The 25,117-nt window shown below is 44.7% G+C and overlaps 2 protein-coding genes across 2 annotated transcripts in view; one reads left to right on the plus strand and one right to left on the minus strand.

The window, feature by feature from the left end:
• Positions 1-11,289, plus strand: part of TMEM204 (transmembrane protein 204) — a 35,260-nt gene extending 23,971 nt beyond the window's left edge. Inside the window, exon 3 of the mRNA XM_034430280.3 lies at positions 7,156-11,289. Within this exon, the coding sequence (XP_034286171.1) occupies positions 7,156-7,400 (245 nt within the window). The 3' untranslated portion in view covers positions 7,401-11,289. The remainder of the gene's footprint in view (positions 1-7,155) is intronic.
• Positions 1-25,117, minus strand: part of IFT140 (intraflagellar transport 140) — a 99,796-nt gene that overhangs the window by 51,082 nt on the left and 23,597 nt on the right. Inside the window, exons 15-18 of the mRNA XM_087878387.1 lie at positions 23,678-23,808; positions 18,558-18,708; positions 16,895-17,026; positions 13,258-13,454 (exon numbers count right to left, since the gene is read on the minus strand). Coding sequence (XP_087734513.1) covers positions 13,258-13,454; positions 16,895-17,026; positions 18,558-18,708; positions 23,678-23,808 — 611 coding nt within the window. The remainder of the gene's footprint in view (positions 1-13,257; positions 13,455-16,894; positions 17,027-18,557; positions 18,709-23,677; positions 23,809-25,117) is intronic.

Here is a 25,117-nt window from a genome sequence, read left to right on the forward strand (position 1 = left end):
CTGCCTATTCCCGATCTTTGCAAAGGACATGAATAGATGGACAAAAATGCCAAATCCAATTTAAACATCTGGCTGACTATGTGACGAACCATAAAAATATTTTTTTTTGTGAAGAAATAGAAAAAAAAAGTTAAAATATAAACCTGCAGAACTACAGGAAATAAGGTTTAAAGGGTGAGATCCAGTTACTTGTATTGTAACGGGTCATTAAATAGAGGATGAGAAAAAAATATATACAAAAAGACGTATAAAAAATAACCGACGGAGCTTTCATGAAGCAGGAATAACATTGAAGGATAACTGGTCGTATTCGGCGTGAACATCTGAAGAATTCTAAGATTCGAAAATCAAAGTTGTACGATGAAAATGAAATGTGTAGATGTGTCTGTGCGTGTTTAAGGTTGTAGAGCAAGAGATGGAAGTTTGGCCTTCGTTAAAATAGATAAAAGGGATGCAGTGGATCAGTGGCTGAGACACTGAGCTTGTCGATCGAAAGCTCGGCAGTTCAGTGGTTCAAATCCCTAGTGCCGCTTAACGGAATGAGCTCCCGTGACTTGTCCCAGCTTCTGCCAACCTAGCAGTTCGAAAGCAGGTAAAAAATACAAGTAGAAAAATAGGGACCACCTTTGGTGGGAAGAGAACAGCGTTCCGTGCGCCTTTGGCGTTGAGTCATGCCAGCCACATGACCACGGAGACATATTTTGGCAGCGCTGGCTCTTCGGCTTTGAAACGGAAATGAGCACCGCCCCCTAGAGTCGGGAACGAGTAGCACATATGTGCGAGGGGAACCTTTACCTTTACCTTAAAGTAGAGATAAGTGACATTTAAAAAAAAAGAAGGGCTCTTATGTTCATCAGGCCCATGGTTTCCAGAGCTCCTTTCTCCCAGCCCCATAAACATTCCTTATTTTGCTTTAACAAAAAATAATAATAATAAATTCTGGCAATGCAAGTCACAGTGACCTCCCACCCTGAAAATTCCCTTCCACATTATTCATTCACTAATGTGCGGAGCTGGAGTTCAAGCCAAAGGTCCTGTGAAGGGAAACAGCCTTGCTAACATCAGTGGCTTTTACTTATTTATTTTTTTATTTTGAGTGGCCCAAGGAAGTCTTAGGGAGTTTTGCGGGATGAATAATGCACCCTTCACAATGATAGACGGGCAGCTGGAAGCGTCTCCACTTAAGACATTTAGAATGCAGATTACAGATTAACAGAGTTGGAAGGGACCTTGGAGGTCATCTAATCTAACCCCCCGACTCCCCCTCAAGCAGGAGACCCTACACCATTTCTGACAGATGACAGTCCAGTCACTTCTTGAAAGCCTCCAGTGATGAAGCTCCCACAACTTCTGAAGGCAACTTCCGTTCCATCGGTTGATTGTTCTCACTGTCAGAAAATTTCTCCTTATTTCCAGGTTGAATCTCTCCGTGATCAGTTTCCACCCATGATTCCTTGTCTGGCCTTCAGGTGCTTTGGAGAATAGCTTGACCCCCTTCCTCCTCTCTGTGGCAGCCCCTCAAATATTGGAAGACTGCTCTCCTGTCTCCCCTGGTTTTTCTCTTCACTAGACTAACCATGCCCAGTTCAGTGGTGGGTTGCTCCCGGTTCTGTCCGGTTCTTTAGAACCAGTAGTAAAACCGGCGGGAGGCTCCGCCCACCTGCCCCAACATCATCATGAGTGATCTGTGCATGCACAGAAACGTGCGCGGTCCCATTGCGAACCAGTAGTAAAGGTAAGTAGAACCCACCTCTGGCCCAGTTCCTGCAACCATTCTTCATACGTTTTAGTCGCCAGTCCCCTCATCATCCTGGTTGTTCTCTTCTGCATTTTTTCCAGTCTCAACATCCTTTTTAGAGTGTGGTGACCAAAACTAGATGCAGTACTCTCGGTGTGGTCTTACTAAAGCTTTATTGAGTGGTATCAGTACCTCCCTTGATCTTGATTGTATCCCTGTTTTTTTGTTGTTGTTGTTGTTTTTGTTTTTTGTTTTAATATATATGCCGCCCTTCTCCAGAGACTCAGGGCGGCTTACAATGCATTAAGCAATCCATCTGTTAATGCAATTTAGGATTGCATTGGCTTTTTTGGCTGCCGCTGCCCACTGCTGGCTCATATTGAGAGAGAGAGCGAGGGAGAGAGCGAGGGAGAGAGGGAGAGAGAGGGAGGGAGGGAGGGAGGGAGAGGGAGAGAGAGAGAGAGAGAGAGAGAGAGAGGGAGAGAGAGGGAGAGAGAGAGAGAGAGAGACAGAGAGAGAGAGAGGGAGGACATGCAGGGGTAACTTTGTAGGTTGTCTTTTGAGTCCCAGGCTTGGTTGAGCCTTGCTGGGTGATGCAATCTCCCCAGGTGCCATGTGGGGAGTTCTGTTGCTAGATGGGTAGAGGGCTAATCCTATCTTTGTTGGATCTTGGGTGAGGGCATTTGCCTATGAATAGACCTAGCTATCTCTTTATCTCTTAAGTGCTGACATCAGCTGTGGGCTATTGAGGAGGGTGGGAGCTATTGAGAGTGGAGTCTGCTTCCTGCCTAAAAACATGTTTCTTCATTTCTCATCCAGGGAAATATAATATTCTGCCTTTTTAATATTTCCTAGAATATTTCATTTTCCTAGGAGAGGGTGGGGGCTAACTTCCGACAAGAGAGTAGTGTGGCCAAAAAAAAAAAAAACGGTCCAAAATTCCAATGGATACGCCGTGCAGTGTTTGTGTGTGGTGGGGGAGCTCCTGTTCCTTGCCCCAGCTTCTGCCCACCTGGCAGTTTGAAAGCATGCAAATATGAGTAGATAAATAGGGACCACTTTGGTGGGAAGGTAATAGTGTTCTGTGCGTCTTTGGTGTGTAGCCATGCTGGATACATGACCACGGAAAATGGCTTCAGACAACACTGGCTCCCTTGGTTAAGAAACGCAGATGGACACCGTGCCTTAGAGGCAGACATGACTAAACAGGGAAACCTTTACCTCTATTTCTTATATATATATATATTAGCTTTAATTACCCGACATAAAGCTTTAGATGGAGGCTACAGCTTACGAAGAACGGTTACAGGAATTGAGTATGTCCAGAAGGACTAGGGGATGTGGTGGCTCAGTGGCTAAGACGCTGAGCTTGTCGATCAGAAAGGTTGATGGCTCAGCGGTTCGAATCCCTAGTGCCGTGTAACGGGGTGAGCTCCCGTTGCTTGTCCCAGCGTCTGCCAACCAAACAGTTTGAAAGCAGGTCAAAAATGCAAGTAGAAAAATAGGGACCACCTTTGGTGGGAAGGCAACAGCATTCTGTGTGCCTTTGGCGTTGAGTCATGCCGGCCACGTGACCACGGAGACGTCTTCGGACAGCGCGGGCTCTTCGGCTTAGAAACGGAGATGAGCACTGCCCCCAATCATCTAAGGTCATGGTTGTCCCAAAGGTGTTTTTTTTTTTCCTCAAGAGTCAACTGGACTTTCTGGTTTTTCTTTGAAGACGTTTCGCTTCTCATCCAAGAAGCTTCTTCAGCTCCGACTGGATGATGGTGAGGAATGGAAGGATAACCAATGGTCTGAAATGGCATAGGGTTTCCTGCTTGAGCAGGGGGTTAGACTAGAAGGCCTCAGAGGTCCCTTCCGGCTCTATTATCCGATGTTCTAGCCTAGCGTGTATATCTTGGCCGTACTAACGTTCCCGACAAGCATTTTTATTTTTGATAATTAGCGTTTTCCTTCCAGAAATCTCCAATGATACAATCGCGAAGCCACCACATTGCAAAAGCTAGGAAATCAGCCCTGCGTTATCTGGAGCAGCCCTGATGGCTTATCCTTATGACTAATAATTACACTTGAGCTGGCTTGTTTTATCTTGCACCCGAAAATAGATTTTGATCACAGAAGGTTTGCAAGCCCATGCCACGGATGCACGAAGGAGGGGGGTGGTGGACGCACAGCCGAGTGGAGACAGCCAGTCCAATTCGGGACTGACCTGTCCTTGCCCGCAATCCTAACGGAAGTGGTATCTGCAGATCTTGATGTCTGTTTACCGCCCTTTTGCTTATCCTAGCCTCCTTCTGCAATAGGGGCCCTTTTGTCTGTGTGAATTCCCTTCTGTTGTGGTGGTGGTTAAGGAAGTGTTTATGAGACAAGGGGGAAGCTGGATTTCTTCCCCCCTCCCCCCCCCATTATGCAAGGCCTAATTGCACTCTTTGTATATTGTTCCCCGTTAGGCTAATTAAACCTACAAATTACCATGTTTCCCCGAAAATAAGACCCTGTCTTATATTTTTTCGAACCCCGAAATAAGCGCTTGGCCTTATTTTCAGGGAGCTCTTATTATTTTGGGGCGCGTGGAGCAAGATGGGGCTTCTCTTGCCATCTCACCTGATTTCCAGCTCTGCATTTAAATATTTTTGGGGAGGGCTTATTTTCGGGGGGAGGCTTATTTTAGCGCATGGACTGAAAAGCCTGATTGGGCTTCTTATCAGGGGATGTCTTATTTTGGGGGAAACAGGGTAGATAGATATTGTAGATAGATAGATAGATAGATAGATAGATAGATAGATAGATAGATAGATAGATAGGTAGGTAGGTAGGTAGGTAGGTAGGTAGGTAGGTAGGTAGGTAGGTGGGTAGGTAGATAGATAGATAGATAGATAGATAGATAGATAGATAGATAGATAGATAGATAGATAGATACCATGTTTTCCCAAAAATAAGACCCTGTCTTATATTTTTTTGAATCCCGAAATAAGCGCTTGGCCTTATTTTCGGGGAGGTCTTATTATTTTGGGGCGCGTGGAACAAGATAGGGCTCCTCTTGCCATCTCACCTGACTTCCAGCTCTGCATTTAAATATTTTTTGGGGAGGGCTTATTTTCAGGAGGGAGGCTTATTTTAGCACATGTGCTCAAAAGCCCGATTGGGCTTATTATCAGGGGATGTCTTATTTTCATGGAAACAGGGTACTTCCATCCTAAAGTTCATTAACTAAACCGAGGAGGAGGGTGGTGGAGGAGAAGGAGAGGGAGGCCTTGCAAGAGGCCTGTCCAGAAACTCCTCAGAAGCTGTGGACACCTGCCTGCATGGAAAGTAGGGCAGCCCTGTATTTTCTTCGCACAACATTGTGGGTCAGATGTTTCGGATTCTACTTCTGACCCCCTTGATAGATTTCCTGCGGCGGCTAGACAAATCTCCTCACCTCAGTTTCCTCAACGGCTGAAACATGAATAACCGGATATTTAGGATACACACGAAGGAGGAAGCGGTTGGTGGGATAATACTTCATGTTCATAAAGGTCTTCAAGACCCGGTGGGAGAAGACCGCGTGAAGAAAAGCAAAACAGTGCCGCGCTTTTAAAACCGGACTCTTTCCTGCCATTTCGCAGGAGGAAATCCATCTCCAGATAAAGAAATTTCCCAGGGAAATTTTATGGATGTGTTTTCCCGTTCAAAAATATCCACGTTTCTGCGGTGGATTCTTCCTTGAAAGCATCCGAGACTTAAATTTTGGGCCTCTTGGAGTAAAAACACAGGAGTGCAAATCCTGGTGGTAGGATTTGTGTTGTGTGAGAAACTTTCTGTGTGTGTTGGGGCCCGTACGCGGCCTGTGCAGCTAGTAGCTGATTCCGACAGCGAGGAGGCTGGTGTGGTGCTGCGCCAGCAGCCTGTGCAGCTGGCACTCGAGTCAGACAATGAGGAGGCTGGAGAAGATGTGGTGCCAGAGGCGGGGATTCAGCCAGGGCCTTCAGAACCTCCAGAAGCTCCCATAAGTGAAGAGGAAGAAGAGGAGGAGCCCCTTCTCGATGCATGAGCGCGCAGAACTGCCAAAAGGCAGGAGTGGCTCCTCAGGAGGAGGTCTCCTCGAGAGCAAGGCTTGGGGCTAATTGGCCACTCCCTTAGCCTATTTAAGGAAGGAGGACGACTGAGGCAATTTGCAGGGAACAACTTCATTCGCTCTCCTTCGTCTTGATCTTAGTTCTCTGCAAATTGCTTCTGGGCTTTCTGCCAACCATAGTAAGATTACAATTATTTATTCTTGTAGCCTGTTAAGAAAGTTAATTAACAGCCTTTGTTTGAAAAAGACGGATTTAATTTAGTAAACTAAGGTTTGTACAGACTTTGTGTGTGCTGCGTTCTTTGGGGTCCGTAGCTGGGGCAGAACAACGTGACTTAAGTCATTTAACGTTGATCAATCCGATCCTTTGTTGAGAAACCATCTGTTACAGTGACAGGGTTCAAATCATGTGCAACATGCAATGCACATTCCCGGAGCGGCTAAGAAATCTTACAAAAAAACCCGAAATACAGACATGTGCAGATACGAAGTCGGATAGCCTAATTTGCAGAAATCTGCCCACGTTGTCGACAGAATGGCACCCACAAATTTTTGCTCACTACGACTCTATGAAGGGCATCCTCTATTGTGCCAGATTCAGTGTTCGATCCTGACCAGCTCAAGGTTGACTCAGCCTTCCAGCCTTCTGAGGTCGGTAAAACGAGGACCCAGATTGTTGGGAGGCAATAGGCTGACTCTGTAAACCGCTTGGAGAGGGCTGTAAACACTACGAAGCAGTATATAAGTCTACGTGCTATTGCTACAGTATATAGTATATAAATGTATATAAATAACACACTTCCTTTATTTTTACATTTTTGGTCGTATCTTGTGGGGCTGCATTACTAGCTGTTCAGGGCTGAGGACTGGACATGCCCGGCTTAGAGGTAACATCATTTAGAATGGAGTAATTCAGGGGTGAAATCCAGCAGGTTCTGACAGGTTCTGGAGAACTGGTAGCAGAAATTTTGAGTAGTTCGGAGAACCGGCAAATACCACCTCTGGCTGGCCCCAGAGTGGGGAGGGAATGGAGATTTTGCAGTATCCTTCCCATGCCATGCCCACCAAGCCACGCACACAGAACCAGTATAAAAAAAATTTGGATTTCACCACTGGAGTAATTTAAATAATCATTTTGATCTGCACTTTGGAAGAAAAGAAGCAAATTCTTGTGGTTAGCTTTTTGGGGAATCTTTGACAGAATGAATGTCTATCCATTCATGTGTCTGGGCCTGTATGTCTTAATCCTGTCCCTCAAGTCACAATGTTGTCCTTCCTGCAAAAGATTTGTCCCTCCTGGATTTTGACATCCCGGAAATATGATTTAACGTGAAATTCCGATTTCGTTTTCTTTCAGGTTTTGTTCTGGTCATCGGCTTGGTGACTTTCTACCGTATTGGACCCTACACCAGCCTGTCCTGGTCTTGCTACCTGAACATTGGGGCATGTCTCTTAGCCACATTGGCTGCAGCCATCCTTATATGGAACATCCTTCATCGGCGGGAGGACTGCATGGCCCCCAGAGTCATCGTGATCAGCCGCACGCTGACCGCTCGCTTCCGGCGAGGGCTGGAGAATGACTACGTGGAGTCCCCGTGCTGAGAATACGGAGACGGAATGAGGGAGATACAACCACACAGGCAGATTTTTAAAAAACCAAAGAAAACCCCACCAAAAACTGACTGCTTCCTTATACATAGGCGATGTAATTTAAAACCACAAATTTCACTCTTTGCTTAAGAGAAGCCCGTCATTACGGGGAGTCCTCAATTTACGACCAAAACTGAGCCCCAAATTTCCGTGGTTAAGAGAGACACGTGCTAAGTGAGCTGTGGCCCATTTTACGACATTTGTTTAAAGTGGGTAACTTGGTTATAAAGTGAATCTGGCTTCCCTCGTCGACTTTTGCTTGTCGCGAAAGGGGTTCCCGTGATCATGGAACAAAGCGACGGTCATAAATACGAAGCAGTTGCCGAGCCCCTGAATTTTGACCGCGGGATCACGGGGGGACACTGCAAAGGTCGTAAGGGTGAAAAAACGGCCCTAAGCCACATGTTTTTCACTTTGAATGGTCACAAAAAGAACTGTTGTAAGTTGAGGACTAGCTGTATTACTTAGATGGGCCATGTTTGTCTGTATCTGTCTGTCTGTCTATCTAACTCAGAGGTCTTCAAACTTGGCAGCTTTAAGACTTGTGGACTTCAACTCCCAGAATTCTCCAGCCATAGCTATGACTGGAGAATTCTGGGAGTTGAAGTCCACAAGTCTTAAAGCTGCCAAGTTTGAAGACCTCTGATCTAACTCGCTACATTATGCAATGCTTTTTTTGATCTCAATGTACAGAGTAAGATATTAACAGCTCAACCATCTTGATGGATTTTTAGCCAAAAAAAAAAGAAGAGTGTGGAGCTATACTCTGATGGATTTTGTGAGAATCTGGCAACGGGAAAAGGCAACCCCCTTCTTTCAATGTTTAAGTTGTTTCCGTGCGAAAGCAACCAACAGATTCGAGGGCTCAGTTACAGAAATGTTCCTTCGTTGGAACCAGCCGTAAGAGCGGTCTGAAAGAAAAAATGACAGCTGTTCTCTCTTTTTGTCCATTTGGTACAATTGGAAGTTTTTTTAAAAAATATATAATATTGGCAAATACCACCTCTGGCTGGTCTCAGAGTGGGGTGGGAATGGGGATTTTGCGGTATCCTTCCCCTGGAGTGGGGAGGGAATGGAGGTTTTGCATTATCCTTCCCCCAGGAGTCGGGTGGGAATGGAGATTTTGCAATATCCTTCCCCCAGGAGTCGGGTGGGAATGGAGATTTTGCAATATCCTTCCCCCAGGAGTCGGGTGGGAATGGAGATTTTGCAATATCCTTTCCCCAGGAGTGGGGATTTTGCAGTATCCTTTCCCTGCCATGCCCATCAAGCCACGCCCAAAGAACCGATAGTAAAAAAAATTGAATTTCACCACTGATATACATGCAAAATTTGAGAGGCATAGAATCTGGCCAGAACAATTATTCTCGCTTTGATGGAAGTGTTCCAAAATTAAAGACAACCAGAGATAATTGTACTGTTTGGGAAAGCTTGGCAGAAATTTCTTTTAACAGGGCATGAAATATTTAAGATTTCAGGCTTATTAGTCTTTAAAGCCAATTTTGTAGAAACATTTCCATGCCGCTTAACTCTTGATAAAAAGGTTCATTCTAAAGCTGCCATCCTTCACCATATCTGCATTACCCACATCAGGAAGAGTCGGCTTTTCTCTTTCCATCATCTTTCCATCATTAGCAATGATTTAAATCAAAAATTGATGGCTGGGCATTTTTTCAGATTTGGTGCTAAATTGTAGCATTTTTTTTTTTTGGCCCGAGTGCTGAAGCCAAAATAGAATAGAATAGAATAACAGAGTTGGAAGGGACCTTGGAGGTCTTCTAGTCCAACCCCCTGCTTAGGCAGGAAACAGAGATACAGGTAGTCCTTGATTTATGACCACAATTGAGCCCGACATTTCTGTTCTTAAGCGATACATGTGTCGAGTGAGTTTTGCCCCATTCGATGACCTTTCTTGCCATAGTTGTTAAGCGAATCCCTGCAGTTGATAAATTAGTAACCCGGTTGTTAAGTGAATCCGGCTTTGTCAGAAGGTCGCAAAAGGGAATCATGTGACCTTGGGGCACAACAACCGTCATAAATAGGAGCCAGTTGTGAAGCATCTGAATTTTGATCACACGATCATGGGGAAATGCTGCAAAGGTCGTAAGTGTGAAAAATGGTCGCAAGTCACATTTTGCAGTGTCGTTGTAACTTTGAACAGTCACTAAACAAACTGTCGTAAGTGGAGGACTACCTGTGCTGAAATCTAAAATCAAACCAGGGCCGCTTCAGAAAATGCTTCAATGAGGTGGGAAGACCAGCTTACTAAATTTATGGGAGGCAAGAATTTATTCCTTATTGATCAAATGGGGGGGAAAAAAATCCATCAGAAATGGCTGTCAGATGAATAGATCCCTGATACACACAAATATATTAGGTATAACGTTTGATAGAACGTTTAGCAAAATATTTAACCAGTGACGAAGGATACTATAGAGTTAATGACGGAGGGGGAAAAAACAGATTGGATGATGAGGCTGTTGACCTAAAATATTTAATGTCTCTTTCTTAGAGACGTTTGTAATATAACCGCTTCAAAACTTTGCTTTAGCTTTCTGCTTTCCATCCTTTTTTTCTTTTCTTCAGAAAGGGAATAATGAAGCTAGCTCTTGAGCTTCATAGTATGACTTAATAGGATGCCGAATAAAAGACAGAAACAGGTATATCACTCAGTACCGAAGCCTTAATAAACAACTTAACCTAAGCGAAACAAATGGGAAAGTTTAAATTGTATATGCCCGCTTGAGGTTCTGGAGGAATTATTTCTATTCTGGATGTAACAACTGATTTCTTTAAAACAATCGTGGCTAGCATTTTTCCTCCTTAGGTTACCCAACTGTTTAGAGGACCAAAAACCTGCTATTAGAGAAAAAAAGTAATATAAGAATATTGTGCAACATTTACGAAGTATTTTGACGTCTTTAGCACTATGTGTTGTAAAGTATACCTAGAAGATAATAGATGTGGACAATTATGATTGAAATTAGTAAAACGGCGACCAATATAATCCTTTGGGCACCTTGATGTTGTCATAAATTCCTTTATCTACATGTATAGTCTACTTCCCAGTAAGTTCTGTCCTATAAAATATGCAAATTGGGATGAGAAAATTCACATTGTAGTAACAGTCAGGGGTGGGCTGCTGGGGGTTCGCAGGGGTTCGGGAGAACCTCTAGCTAAGATTCTGTGCAGTTCGGAGAACCCCCAAATCCCACTCCTGGCTGGCTCCGCCCCGCCCCTCCCAGGAGTCCCCATGCGGCCTGTTTTGGATGCAGGTAAGTGCAGGGTGCGCGTGGAGGCTTGGGAGGGCGAAAAACAGGCCTACCAGAAGTTTGGGAAGGCTGAAAACGGGCCCGTTTCCAGCCTCCAGAGCCTGGGAAGACCGTTTTCATCCTCCCAGAGGCTCAAGAAAAGCCTCCAGAGCCCGGGGAGGGCAAAAATGCCCCCCCCCGTGCAGGAGGCCGACTAGGCCACGCCTACCATGGCCACGCCCACCCAGCAACCGGACAGAGAACCCCTTGCTAAAATTTTTGAAGCCCACCCCTGAGTACAGTTATGTTCCAGAGTTTACATTTCACTTCAAAGCAGGCTTGGAGTCTTTCTTAGATTTTGAAAGCTGCCTTGCTGGGATTAAACAGACCCATTCAATCAAAAATCGGGTTTCACTTCAGCTTGCCTGCCTGCTTCCTAGGAAAATTCTATAGCGTAAAAATGTGCTCTACCTAACTGCCATTTACCAAAAGATTTTAAATACTAGAATATTGAAGATGTATCACTTCTGCTAATATTGCAATAACCATCATTATAATGTGAAATTAAAAACAAATGGTTCTGCCTGTGATTCCACTGTTAAAGAGCTGAATTCGCGGTGTTCGTTTTAGAGATGGAAATAAAGTTAAAACGGTAGATTTGCCTTTAGAGGGAAAAAAAAGAAGGGAAAGAGCAAAGGAGGTTTTATATTTATATATTTTGGGGGCTGCCACAGAAAGACTTGTCCAGCCCCTATTCCGGGAAACTCAAGAGTGGGGGGGGGAATTAATAGGCTATCTTAAAAATTAGTTACATGGCTTTTTGGTGTAAATGAAAATCGGTACATAAGGACATGACTTTCAACCTATAAGTAGCTTGATGATCAATCAATAGCTTGGATCAACCTATTCTCCAAAGCACCTGAGGGCAGGAGAAGAAGCAATGGATGGAAACTAATCAAGGAGAGAAGCAACCTAGAACTAAGGAGGAATTTTCTGATGGGGAGAATAATTAATCAGTGGAATGGCCTCCAGAATTTGTGGGTGCTCTATCACTGGAGGTTTTTCAAAAGAGACTGGACAGCCATTTGTTGAGAATGGTATAGGGCAATGGCCCCGCGCATGTGCCCCACCCTCTGCATGCATGGCCCTCTGCATGCACCCCCAGTGCATGCATGAGCACCCACACACACATGCCCCCCCCGCGCATGTGTGCACGGCCCCCCCACATCGGCAGAGACCTGAAGACCAGCTGGCTGGTGGGAGGCGTGTGCACATGCGTGGCAGAGCTGAAGTGGGGCGACAGCTTGTGTGCCCACAGAGAGGGTGCTGCGTGCCACCTCTGCCACCTCTGGCACGCGTGCCGTCATGGGTATAGGATTTCCTGTTTGAGCAGGGAGTTGGACTAGAAGACTTTCAAGGTCCCTTCCAACTCTTTCTGTCCCAGCTTGTAATTTTAAAAATTCTGATACCTTTGGCTGAATATTATTGGACAACGTAGCTGTTCATATAATAAGTATCCGAACAATTTTATGAGTCAAATCTCCTGAATCAGGTCTATTTGCAATCCTAGGATAACTTTGTGATGGGTGGAGAATAACAGAAATGTACAAGTCCCATGATCTAGGCCACGGGGTCTGCAACCTTAAACACTCAAAAGAGCCATTTGGACCCGTTTCCCACAGAAAAGAAAACACCGGGAGCCACAAAACCTGGGTGGGCGGGGCCAACTCGATGTCACTCACTTCCACGGGTCACATGATCCCACTAGCCACGCCTACCCAGCCAAGGAACCAGTTGTTAAAAAACACAAGGAACCACACAATCCTTTTGACATCTCTCCCCTCCCTCTCTCTCTCCCTCCCTCTCCCTCCCTCTCTGTATCTCTCTATGTCTCTCTCTCTCTCTCCCCTCTCTCTCTGTATCTCTCTGTCTCTGCCCTGGCCGCTTCTCCATCCCCCACCATTGCCCTTATCTTCTCAAGACAGGCGAGGAGTGACTGGGAGGGGAGGGCGAGGGGCGGGGCCAGCCAGTGGTGGGATCACCTGACAAGGAGCCACAGCAGAGGGCCCAAAGAGCCACATGCGGCTCCAGAGCCATAGGTTGCTGACCCCTGATCTAGGCAAAGACCAAAACATTCTTTTAAGATCTGCAAAACATATTCCGAAGCAGCTCAGGCAAACATCTCTTTGATTCACTGGTATATAGAAAAGAAGGGAGGGAAAGCACAAACGGACTTGTCAAATTCTATTATTATATCATCTCTCAGTATACTGTAGATAGATTTCCTGGGGAGTTGATTGCCTCGTCTAATTTACCTAATGGAACTAAAACTATGAGATAAATTTCGGGTTTCAGAATAAGCAAAACACGAAAAGCCACAGAAACAAGGACATAGAAGGCAAAATAAATGCAGCTTTCATAGCAACGCCAGTGACGCCACCATTCGAAGATCAATGAACACCACCAATCTGAGATCAATGGATCTCTTCTCTCCAGCGATCAAGGGATCGTCACACCAGACAAAAAGAGAAATAAGGGAAAACCCAAAACCACCCTACCTTTTGATGAGTTTGATAGACTTGAAGGCCTCATCCATGTCTCCAATGGTCAGGTAGAAGCTGAAGTTGAGCATCGCTTCGCAGGTCATCTTGTCACATTCTTCCAGCCCAATGAAATCTCTCATTGGTCTTCTAGCCACCATCTGATGCAGCGGGACCCCGCCAGGTTCTACCTCATCCTTTTTCTCAGCTTCCGGCTGAAAAGGAAGTACTAATTACACACGGCAAGCAAAATATTTGTGGTGTGTGTGTATGTGTGTGTGTGAGAGAGAGAGACAGAGGGAGGGAGAGAGAGAGAGGGAGGGAGAGAGAGACAGAGAGAGGGAGAGACAGTGGGAAAGAGACAGAGGGAGACAGAGGGAGAGAGAGAGACAGAGAGGGAGACAGGGAGAGACAGAGAGTGGGAGAGGGAGAGAGGGGGAGAGAGGGAGAGGGAGGGAGGGAGAGGGAGAGGGAGGGAGAGAGAAACAGAGAGGGAGAGGAAGAGAGAGACAGAGAGAGGGAGAAACAGAGGGGGAGAGACAGAGAGACACAGAGAGGGAGAGGGAGGGAGAGAGGGAGAGAGACAGAGAGAGAGGGGATGGTGAGAGGGAGAGACAGAGAGGGAGGGAGGGAGGGAGAGAGAGGGAGAGAGACAGGGAGAGACAGAGAGGGAGAGACAGTGGGAAAGAGACAGGGAGACAGAGGGAGAGAGGGAGACAGAGAGAGAGGGAGAGACAGAGAGAGGGAGGGTGGGAGAGACAGAGAGTGGGAGAGGGAGAGAGGGGGAGAGAGGGAGAGGGAGGGAGAGAGAAACACAGAGGGAGAGACAGAGAGTGAGAGGGAGAGACACAGAGAGAGGGAGAAACAGAGGGGGAGAGACAGAGAGACACAGAGAGGGAGAGGGAGGGAGGGAGAGAGGGAGAGAGACAGAGAGAGAGGGGATGGTGGGAGGGAGAGACAGAGGGAGGGGGAGGGAGAGAGACAGAGGGAGAGAGAGATGGGGGAGAGACAGAGAGAGGGGGGTGGAGGGAGGGAGAGAGAGAGACAGAGAGAGAGAATGTTGGAAGGAAGGATCTGAGATGTTCACATGGAAGTATCACAGCCAGTATCAGCGAGACCCAATTTGGTTCTTAGTAAAGGCACCTGGCTACAAACTGGGAGCTTGTGAGTTCTAGTCCTGCCTTAGGCACAAAGCCAGCTGGCTGATCTTGAGCCAGCCCTTCGCTCTCAGCCCTAGGAAGCAGGCAAATGACAAACCACTTCTGAAATCTTGCCATGAAAACTGCAACGCTCTCTACATGGGGCTCCCGCTGGGGTGCACCCAGAGGCTCCAGCTGGTCCAGAACGTGGCCGCGCGGGGGATTATGGGGGCGATGAGGCGCTCCCATGTGACACCTCTCCTGCGCGAGCTGCACTGGATCCTGGTGGTCTTCCGGGTGCGCTTCAAGGTGTTGGTAACCACCTTTAAAGCGCTCCATGGCTCAGGGCCGGGGTATTTACGAGACTGCCTTCTGCCACCAATAGCCTCCCACCGGCCAGTACGCTCACACAGAGTGGGCCTCCTCAGGGTGCCGTCCGCCAGACAATGTCGGCTGGCGACCCCCAGGGGGAGAGCCTTCTCTGTGGCGGTGCCCACCCTCTGGAACAACCTCCCCCCAGAGATATGTACAATAACAGACCTCCGGATTTTTCGTCGGGCCCTGAAAACCCATTTATTTCAACTAGCTGGGCTGGCTTGAATTAAATTTTAAACTGATTTTAAATTGGAATTGTTTTAATTATGGCCAAAATATTTAATTATTTTAAACAGTTTTTAGATTTTGTATGTCTTGTTTTTACTTTGGCTGTTCACCGCCCTGAGTCCTATATTGGAGAAGGGCGGTATAGAAATTTAAACAAATAAAATAAATAAATAAATAAATATGTCTAGGTAGTCGCCAGGAGTCCACACGGATGCTAAGAATCACACACACACACATACACACACACCAGCATGATGTCACAAGAATGCAACGATGCTGTTGATACCTAATTTGCTTCCTTTAGTCTTAATGATGATTATAAACTGGTTAAGCCATAGCCCCCACACGTTATCTTACCGCACTTCTGAGTACCATTAGCTCATCCTTATCACGTAATAAAATAATACCGTGGATGACTTAGAACAGTGTCTTCAACTCATAAAGCGTTTCCCTAAAACCGGGCATCGTCCCTACGCTTTCACTAAAAACGAAATGAAGATCGGGGAGAACATTTTTCCCGGACAATGACACAAGTTTTATTTTTTTTATTTTTTTTAGAAAACCGCAAAGGATAAACGTAGACAAGGAAAGTGGGGGGGAACCTAAGGTAACAAAACTAATGAATAAAGAGAAAAATAGCATGACAAATGACTTACATAAGGTTTATAGACAGAGTTTCTCCAAAACAACAACTATGGGTTAGCAAGGAAAAAAAAAGAGAGAGAGAGAGAAAGGAACAGAATGAGAGGAACAGCAAAAAAATATACGTTAAAAATGTATATTGGGAAAAAAAAAAAAGAAAAGAAACAGCAACAGGACACATGAGTGAAATTCACAAACTAAACTCTGTTTTTACAATGGGGTAAAACAGAATTACACTGTTTTTTGGGGGGGGTTGGTTGTTGTTTAAAGCCCTCCCTCTCTCTCTTTCCCTCCCTCCCTTTCTTTCCTTGCCTCCCTCCCTCTCTTCCCCCTCTTTCTCTCTTTCCCTCCCTCCCTCTCTTTCTCTCTTCCCCTCCCTCTCTCTCTTCTCCCTCTTTCTCTTTCCCTCTCTCCCTCTCTCTCTCCCTCTCTCCCTCTCTTTCCCTCTCTCTTCCCCTCCCTCTTCCCCTCCCTCCCTCTTTCCCTCCCTCCCTTTCTTTCCTTGCCTCCCTCCCTCTCTTCCCCCTCTTTCTCTTTCCCTCCCTCCCTCTCTCTTTCTCTCTTCCCCTCCCTCCCTCTCTTCTCCCTTTCTCTTTCCCTCTCTCCCTCTCTCTCTCCCTCTCTCTTCCCCTCCCTCTCTCTCTCTTTCCCTCCCTCTCTCTCTTCCCCCTTTCTCTTTCCCTCCCTCCCTCTCTCCTCTCACTTTCTCTCTCTTTCCCTCCCTCCCTCTCTCCCCCCTTTCTCTCTTTCCCTCCCTCCCTCTCTCTCTCCCCCCTTTCTCTCTCTCTTTCCCTCCCTCTCTCTCTTCCCCCTTTCTCTTTCCCTCCCTCCCTCTCTCCTCTCACTTTCTCTCTTTCCCTCCCTCCCTCTCTCTCCCCCCTTTCTCTCTTTCCCTCCCTCTCTTTCCCTCCCTCCCTTTCTTTCCTTGCCTCCCTCCCTCTCTTCCCCCTTTCTCTTTCCCTCCCTCCCTCTCTTTCTCTTTCCCTCCCCACTCTCTTCCCCTCCCTCCCTCTCTCTCTTCTCCCTCTTTCTCTTTGCCTCTCTCTCTCTCTTTCCCTCTCTCTTCCCCTCCCTCTTCCCCTCCCTCTCTCTCTCTTTCCCTCCCTCCCTCCCTCTCTCTCTCCCCCCTGCGGGAGAAACACGATTGAGCTGGGCTGGGGCGACAGCGCACATGCCCATAAGAGAGGGCTCTGAGTGCCACCTCTGGCACACATGCTATAGGTTCGCCAACACTGCCCTAGGAGGAATTTCTCCTAGGAAGAGCAACTCACCTTTTTGGCAAAGTAATAGTGTGGCACCTCCATGCCCAGAAGAGACTGGTAAGTTGATGGCAGTTGAAAACTGTCTTGGAGCAGAAGACCATGCTCTTCGGTGCTGAAGAAAGATACTACCAGCACGTCCACCTGGAAGGGGAAATGGAGTATGATTTGGGCTTCGTGGCGCAATATTCTTCGGTAGGTTTGTTTTTATTTTCCCTTTTCAGTTGGCAGAGGTTGTCAGTTAAGAAACTGAAGGCACCCCTGCTACAGATGGCTGAGCTAAGAGCTTCCTCTCCTTTGGGAGACCATAATGTGCAACGTTCTGCAATGCAAAACTGCCATTTAGGAATCGCATGCTTTGCAAATTCAACGGAGAAACTCTTGGAAAAATTAAATCTGAATTCCATCCACAGACAGTCCTCGATTTACAACCATTCGTTTAGCGACCATTCAAAGTTACAACGGAAGCATTATTCACAGGCAGATGATGTCACCTAAATGAGGAATTATTCCTTTGGCAGAGCCTGAAAATACGTTCAAGAATAACAGAAGGAATTCAGGCCAATGTATAATATGTGACCGATAAAAAGTTCCTATGTTATATTATACTCCCCACAATGTAATTTTAAATGATTGCTGCTACAGGATTTTGTGGACGTTAGCTTTTTCTTTTCCCAATGAAGAATGACCTGAACAATCCTGAATATCACTCATTCTACAATAACGGATTGAAGACTCTCACCGAAGACCAGCCAAATATAGCGTCCAAATACCAACTCAACAATCAAAATCTCTTAGTGGGCTCAAAATTTTGAAGAACCAGTGATGTTGGAAACATGGGAAAAAATTTGGGTTCAGAACGTTAAATTTACACAGTCGCAGAATTTGAGGGAAAATTTCTATAAAATGTTTTATAGATGACACTTAGACCCCAAAAAGTTATCATGTATGTACCCTAATGTTCAGCCAAAATGTTGGAGATGTGAATGTTTGGTTGCTACATATTATCATGTTTGGTGGACCTGTAGGAAAGTTAAGGCTTTTTGGATAAAAATTTGGTGGGTCATGCAGAATGTTTTGAAGAAAAAAATTCAATTCTCTCCACAATTGTTTTTATTGGGTATAGTTAAGGGTTTTACATTGGGTGAAACAAAATTGATATTGTATATGATAACAGCAGCAAGATTGTTGATAGGTAAATACTGGAAGAATGAAGCCTTGCCCACTATTGAGGAATGGACTTTGAAGATGGCCAGTTTTGCAGAGATGGCGAAGATTTCAGCATACTTAAAAGATTGTTCACAAGAGACTTATGAATGGGAATGGAAAAAGTGGATAGAATATGTTCAGAACAAATATCAAACTAGGAAGTATCAAATAGCTTTTATTTGAAAATAATGTATTAGAAATATTTTAATGTAATGAAGATAAAAAGAGAAATTATAAGGGGGAGGGAGGGGTTCAAGTTTTATACAAGTTTTATACTAAGGGGGGTTTTGTATCGGATATGAATATATGTGGAAGTCTGGGGGGAGGGGAGGGTTAGGGAGGGTTAGGGAGGTTTGGAAGTTTGGGGTGGGTGGTGGTGGGGGGAAAAAGGGGTGAAAATGTAATTGTAAAACTTTTGCAATAAAAAAAAAACAATCAAAATCTCAAAGATCAAAGTCGAACATACCAAATTTTCTGATGCTTCTTGCTTCTTATCCAATGACTGTTGATTAGGGTCCAGAACTGCTTCACATACGAACAGCCTTGGCTCGTTCTGATCCCAGAAGTGACTTGTAGGGATTCGGTTACGCAGTACTGGATATACAGAGGTGGTTTTCCTAGGCAGACAACACAATCAAGATGGGTGAATCTAACTAGTAATCTTTAGCAGAACATATGTAAATAAATCTAAATATACAAATGCAGGTGGACAAGATATAATATAATAACAGAGTTAGAAGAACATAATTATAAAGTTATATGGAAGTGGTATCTGACCCCAATAAGACTTTTTCAAATGGATAATAAAGTGGATAAAATGTGTTGGAGATGTAAAGTGGAACTTGGGACATATATTCATATGTGGTGTAAATGTAATGGGGTTGAACTTTTTTGGTCTAGGATAGAAAATGAAATATTTGAAATGATTAAGAAGAGGGTCAAATTGAAATTGGAAACCATATTATTATTAATATTGAATGAAACAACATTAACAACTGGAGAAAGAGAATTGGTGAGGATTTTGGTTATAATGGGGAGAATTATAATTGCTAGATATTGGAAATTAAATGTTGACTTAAAATTAGAAGAATGGTATAATGAAACATGGAAATTTGCATTAAATGATAAATTGACTTGTGATATTAAAATTAGAAGTGGTATATACAAAGAGAATGTTTTTTGGAACACTTGGCAACCATTTGTGGACTTTGCACTTGGGAGATTGGATGAATCGGCGCCAGTACCTTATCAAAGAGATTTCTGGAAGAATTGAAGACTTTAATTTCCTAAAACTTCCTTTCCATTTGTATAGCATATCCAACCTTTTCTTAAAAACTTCCAGTATTGGAGCATTCACAACTTTTGCAGGCAAGTTGTTCAACTGATTAATTGTTCTCACTGTCAGGAAATTTCTCCTTAGTTCTAAGTTGCTTCTCTCCTTGATTAGTTTCCACCCATTGCTTCTTGTCCTGCCCTCAGGTGCTTTGGAGGATAGCTTGACTCCCTATTCTTTGTGGCAGCCCCTGAGATATTGGAAGACTGCTATCATGTCTCCCCTGGTCCTTCTTTTCATTAAACTAAACATACCCGGTTCCTGCAACCGTTCTTCATATGTTTTAGCCTCCAGTCCCCTAATCATCTTTGTTGCTCTTCTCTGCACTCTTTCTAGAGTCTCCACATCTTTTTGTACATCGTGGCGACCAAAGCTGGATGCAGGATTCCAAGTGTGGCCTTACCAAGGCCTTATAAAGTGGTATTAAGACTTCACGTGATCTTGATACTATCCCTCTGTTTATGCAGCCTAGAACTGTGTTGGCTCTTTTGGCAGCTGCTGCACACGGCTGGGTCATATTTAAGGTAGTCCTTGACTTACAACAGTACATTTAGTGACTGTTCAAAATTACAATGGCACTGGAAAAAGTGACTTATGACCGTTTTTTATACTTATGACTGCTGTAGCATCTCCATGGTCATGTGATCAAAACTCAGATGCTTGGCAATTGACTCTAGGACACTGCAACTGTCATAAAAATGAACAGAATAACAGAGTTGGAAGGGACCTTTTTTTTTTAAAAAAAAAAATTGATTTATATGCCGCCCTTCTCCGGAGACTCAGGGCGGCTTACAAGGCGTTAAGCAATAGCCTTCATCCTTTTGTATATTTTATACAAAGTCAGCTTATTGCCCCCACAAACTGGATCCTCATTTCACCTACCTTAGAAAGGATGGAAGGCTGAGTCAACCTTGAGCCTTGGAGAGATTCGAACCAGCAGAAATTGCAGGCAGCTGTGTTAATAACAGGGTGCATTAAACCACTGTACTATCAAGGCTCTTGGAGGTCTTCTAGTCCAGCCACCTGTTCAGACAGCAAACCCTATACCATTTTGGTATAGGGTTTCCTGCCTGAGCAGGGGGTTGGACTAGAAGACCTCCAAGGTCCCTTCCAACTCTGTTATTCTATTCATTACATATTTTTATGCCAATGTGTTGGCTTTATAAAATCTTGGTTCCAATGCAAAACTTGAAGGGTCATTATGGATTGACCACAAAAAAGGGTCCTTCTGTTATTCTGTTAATCTTTATGGCCGTTGCAATGTCCCAGAGTCATGGGATCCCTTTTTGCAACCTTCTGACAAGCGAAGTCAATGGAGAAGCCAGGTTTCCTTGACAAACCTTGTTATTAACTTAACAACTGCAGTGATTCATTCTAATCCCATCCCGGGCGTGAAAGTCAGCTGGCTGACTTTGGGACCAGTCACTCAACTCACCTTGCAGATTGTCGTGGGTGGGGAAAGGCAGAGGAGGAGAAGTGAAGTGCTCTCTGAATTTGGTTGTTTCCTTGCAGATGTTTCATTACCCAAACGAGGTCATGTGTTAAGGAATTCGCAAAGTAACCCTTGAGTAGCAAGGGTGTGCACATGAAAGCGATTGAGAGTAGTTACGAATAAACACAGCCAACACACAGATACACTGAGCTGTGTTTACTTTCAGGAAATAGTAAGGCACAGTCCAATAAACAGTCCAGGTCATACACATATAAAGCAGGAGATAGCAAAACGACAGTCCAGGGATAATCCAATAACAAAGTCTTCTTACCAGTCGTCGTAGTCATTCCCAATAAACAGTTCTTCTGGATTTGCAAACAGTAGCATACAGAGATATCAGAGAGCAAGAACAGCAAAGAGAAACGAACCATGTTTCTAGCTCCCTCTTAAGGACATTGGCTACAGAGCTAACCAATCAGGACACAGTATGATGCAATACAGCAGTCTTAAAGCTACATCGATGGTTTATATATTGCCAACCCAACAAGGTAGGTAATAATCATTTCCTAAAATCATGTCCTCAGTTACCTAGTTTGGGTGATAGAAACGTCTGCAGGAAAACAATCGAACTCAAGAGAGCATTTCAACCCTGAGCTACAAACATTCTCTCATTTATTGGCGGGAGAAGCACTGGGTATGTTAGCTGCCTTGAGTCGTTTATTAAAATAACGCAGGGAGATCTATCTATATATAAAAGCGAAATACCACTCATGCATCATCATGAAATCTCCAGAACCGTAAAGACTGCAAACTTGAAATTTGGCACATATGTTCCTCTTGGCCTCTAGGTGCTCGCTAAGAAAAGATTTTTCGAAATGACCCATTAGATCATTAGTATTTCTTATATTATTATTAACACGCTCTGATGCTAAGGAATTAGACGTTCTACTCCCCCTCTCCACCTGAAAAGGACTCTGTTCCAACTGCCAGTTGCCTTATATTAACACGCTCTGATGCTAAGGAGTTAGACATTCTACTCCCCCTCCCCACCTGAAAAGGACTCTGTTCCAACTGCCAGTTGCCTTATATTAACACACTCTGATGCTAAGGAGTTACACATCCTACATAAATTTTCAAGCTTTAAGTGTCAATGTATCAAGCCCAATCGTAACTACTCATTAAGTTTCAAGCTTTAACTGCCAAGTTATCAAGCCCGATCACATAGTTTCGTAGCGAAGCATGGGTATCCAGCTACTACTAGTAAATAAATAAATATAACCGATCAACATGCCTCGGGCTAGGCTTCAAAAAGAGCCCTGTCCCTTTAAGGAAGGGGAGGAGTCTGAGAGAAGACATTTGGCCCTGGAGGCATAAAAGGGCTCTGTCCCTGTTCAACCAGAAAGGTGGAGCTTTCCATGGTCCTGCAACAACCAGCTGGCCGCCTGCTGCCTTGTCCCATTGTGTGCACTCAAAGGGTGGCTTGCAAAGATCAGAACAATGGTGCAAATGTTTCAAAGCCAAAGACGTCGAAGTAAACAAGAGAACCATTCCCAAAATTCATCTTCCACTAGAAGAGAAAAAAAAGAGAGACTTTCCTCTCCCCACCACCGCCAAAGAACAGGCCAATAAAAGAAGACCCCTTCTGAGATCATAAAGGAATAATAACAAAATAACCCATGTGACATAAAGGTTCCTGTGGGTTTATGTCTGGCATGCACCCACAAGACAGCAGGAAAATATTCTACTAACGAGGCACATATTCCATAAAAAACCATTGCAAGATGTTCATGCTTTCTTTGAGCGTGAAGATAAACCTTTTAATTTCACAGTGACCCCTGCTGGATCTTTTGTTTTCCATTAAGAAACTACATACTGTATTTTTCGGACTATGAGAAGCACTTCTCCACCCCACAAAAAAAAAAAAAGTGGGTAGAAATGTCTGTGTGTCTTATAGATCGAATATGACCCTGTTTTTGGCCTCCTGAATCCCATCCCACATGTCCCCGAATAGGTTGAAAAAAAAATGCTTTTAAAAGTAAAGAAAACAATTTTTTAAAAAAGTAATTTGATTTATATGCCGTCCTTCTCTGGAGACTCAGGGCGGTTTACAATGCGTTAAGCAATAGCCTTCATACTTTTGTATATTTATACAAAGTCAGCTTATTGCTATTGCTTAATGCATTGTAAGCCGCCCTGAGTCTCCGGAGAAGGGCAGCATAGAAATCAAATAAAAAAAAAAAAAAAATTGCCCCCATAATCCGGGTCCTCATTTTACCTACCTTAGAAAGGATGGAAGGCTGAGTCAACCTTGAGCCACAAGGTTGCACGCCACAGCTGATCACCCTCCCCCGCACGCACTGTTCTACTTACCCCATGCCTCCTTTTGGCGTGCACTGCGCACGCACCTTGCATTTGGTGTGTGGTGTGCACTGCACATATGCAGTGTGCGTTTGGCGCGCAGCGCGCATACGCAGCCAGCGAACCGGTAGTAAACCGGTTTAGAATTCACCACTGCTCTGAAGGCCCTCTGGAGGCCCTTCCCGAATTTCTGGTAGGCCTGTTTTTCACCCTCCCCAAGCCTCCGCGCACACCCTACATTTACCTGCATCCAAAACGGGTCATGTGAGGACTCCTGGGAGGGGAGGAGTAGGATGGGCGGGGCAGGGCCAGCCAGGAATGGGATTTGGGGGTTCTCCAAACTGCACAGAATTTTAGCTAGAGGTTTTCCCGAACCCCTAGCAGCCCATCGCTGGACATGTTGTTTTTTTAAAAAAACTCATCTATATTCCACAATATCTAACTCAAAAAGGTAAAACCTCACCCTTCAGTCTCCTGTCCCAAGGAGAGCATTTCCTTAGCATCTCTCTGTCGTCCTGACTCAAAGTCAAACAGGGTGACCGTGTCCATTTCAATGTCGTAGAAACAAATCCTAGGATCGAAACTGCCATCAGCCTATAACAATTTAAAAAAAAAAGAGAGATGATTGACTCACTGTAGGAATGATAACCAGGAAAACCAGAAAGTAGTAAACAGAGAAAATCAATAATATTCCCAGATACTTTCCACAATATTATTAACGTGGAGCCGGTCATTTCTTGAATTCCAGCAACTCACAAATACCTTAAAGCAGAGGTCTTCAAACTTGGCAGCTTTGAGACTTGTGGACTTCAACTCCCAGAATTCTCCAGCCAGCTATACTATGCTGGCTGGAGAGTTCTGGGAGTTGAAGTCCACAAGTCTTAAAGCTACCAAGTTTGAAGTCCTCTGCCTTAAAGGAAGAGCCTCCCCTTCAAAAGTCTCGAATTAGGTTCCCCCAAATCTTTAAAAAATCTGTCCAGATTTTTTTTTTTAATGGGAAAAGTCAAATCTGCTTGAACTATACATTGGGCTGTATCTGGCTTGCTAGTTGCTTGAATGCAGATAAAGAATTGGGGTGGGGGTGGGGGTGAATAATGCGAGCACAGGACTCGGCTATGTAATACCAACTCTTCACTTAAACCAGTGTTTTTCAATCTTGGCTGCTTCAAGATGAGTGGACTTGAATTCCCAGAATTCCCTGGCCGGCTGGGGAATTCCGATAATTCAAGTCTACCCATCTTCTAATGGCTGAGGTTGGGAAAGACTGACTTAAACCTAACTTGGCCTTGTGGTTTTTATCTTCCAGAATAACAGACTATCAGAATCGGAAGGGACCTTGGAGGTTTTCTAGTTCAATTTAGCTCAGGTAGGAAACTCTGTACCATTTCAGACAAGTGCTTGTCCAATCTCTTCTTAAAAACCTCCCAGTGTTGGAGCATTCACAACTTCAGGAGGCACATTGTTCCACTGGTTAATTGTTCTCATCCTCAGAAAAATTTCTCCTTAGTTCTACTGTAGGTTGCTTCTCTCCTTGGTTAGTTTCCACCCATTGCTTCTTGCTCTGTCTTCAGGTGCTTTGGAGAATAGCTTGACTCCCTCTTCTTTGTGGCAACCCCTGAGATATTGAAACATTGCTACCATGTCACCCCTGGTCCTTCTTTTCACTAAACTAGACAAACCCAATTCCAGCAACCGTTCTTCATATGTTTCAGCCTCCAGTCCCCTGATCATCTTTGTTTATTTATTGGTTCGATTTATATGCCACCCTTTTCCGGAGACTCAGGGCGGCTTACAATGCATTAAGCAATAGCCTTCATACTTTTGTATATACCTGCTTAGTAGGGCTTTGTTGCTCTTCTCTGCACTCTTTCTAGAGTCTCAACATCTTTTTTACAGGTAGTCC

This window comes from Pantherophis guttatus, chromosome 14 (genome assembly GCF_059756535.1).
Source record: "Pantherophis guttatus breed Tessera chromosome 14, ASM5975653v1, whole genome shotgun sequence".
NCBI lineage: Eukaryota > Metazoa > Chordata > Lepidosauria > Squamata > Colubridae > Pantherophis > Pantherophis guttatus.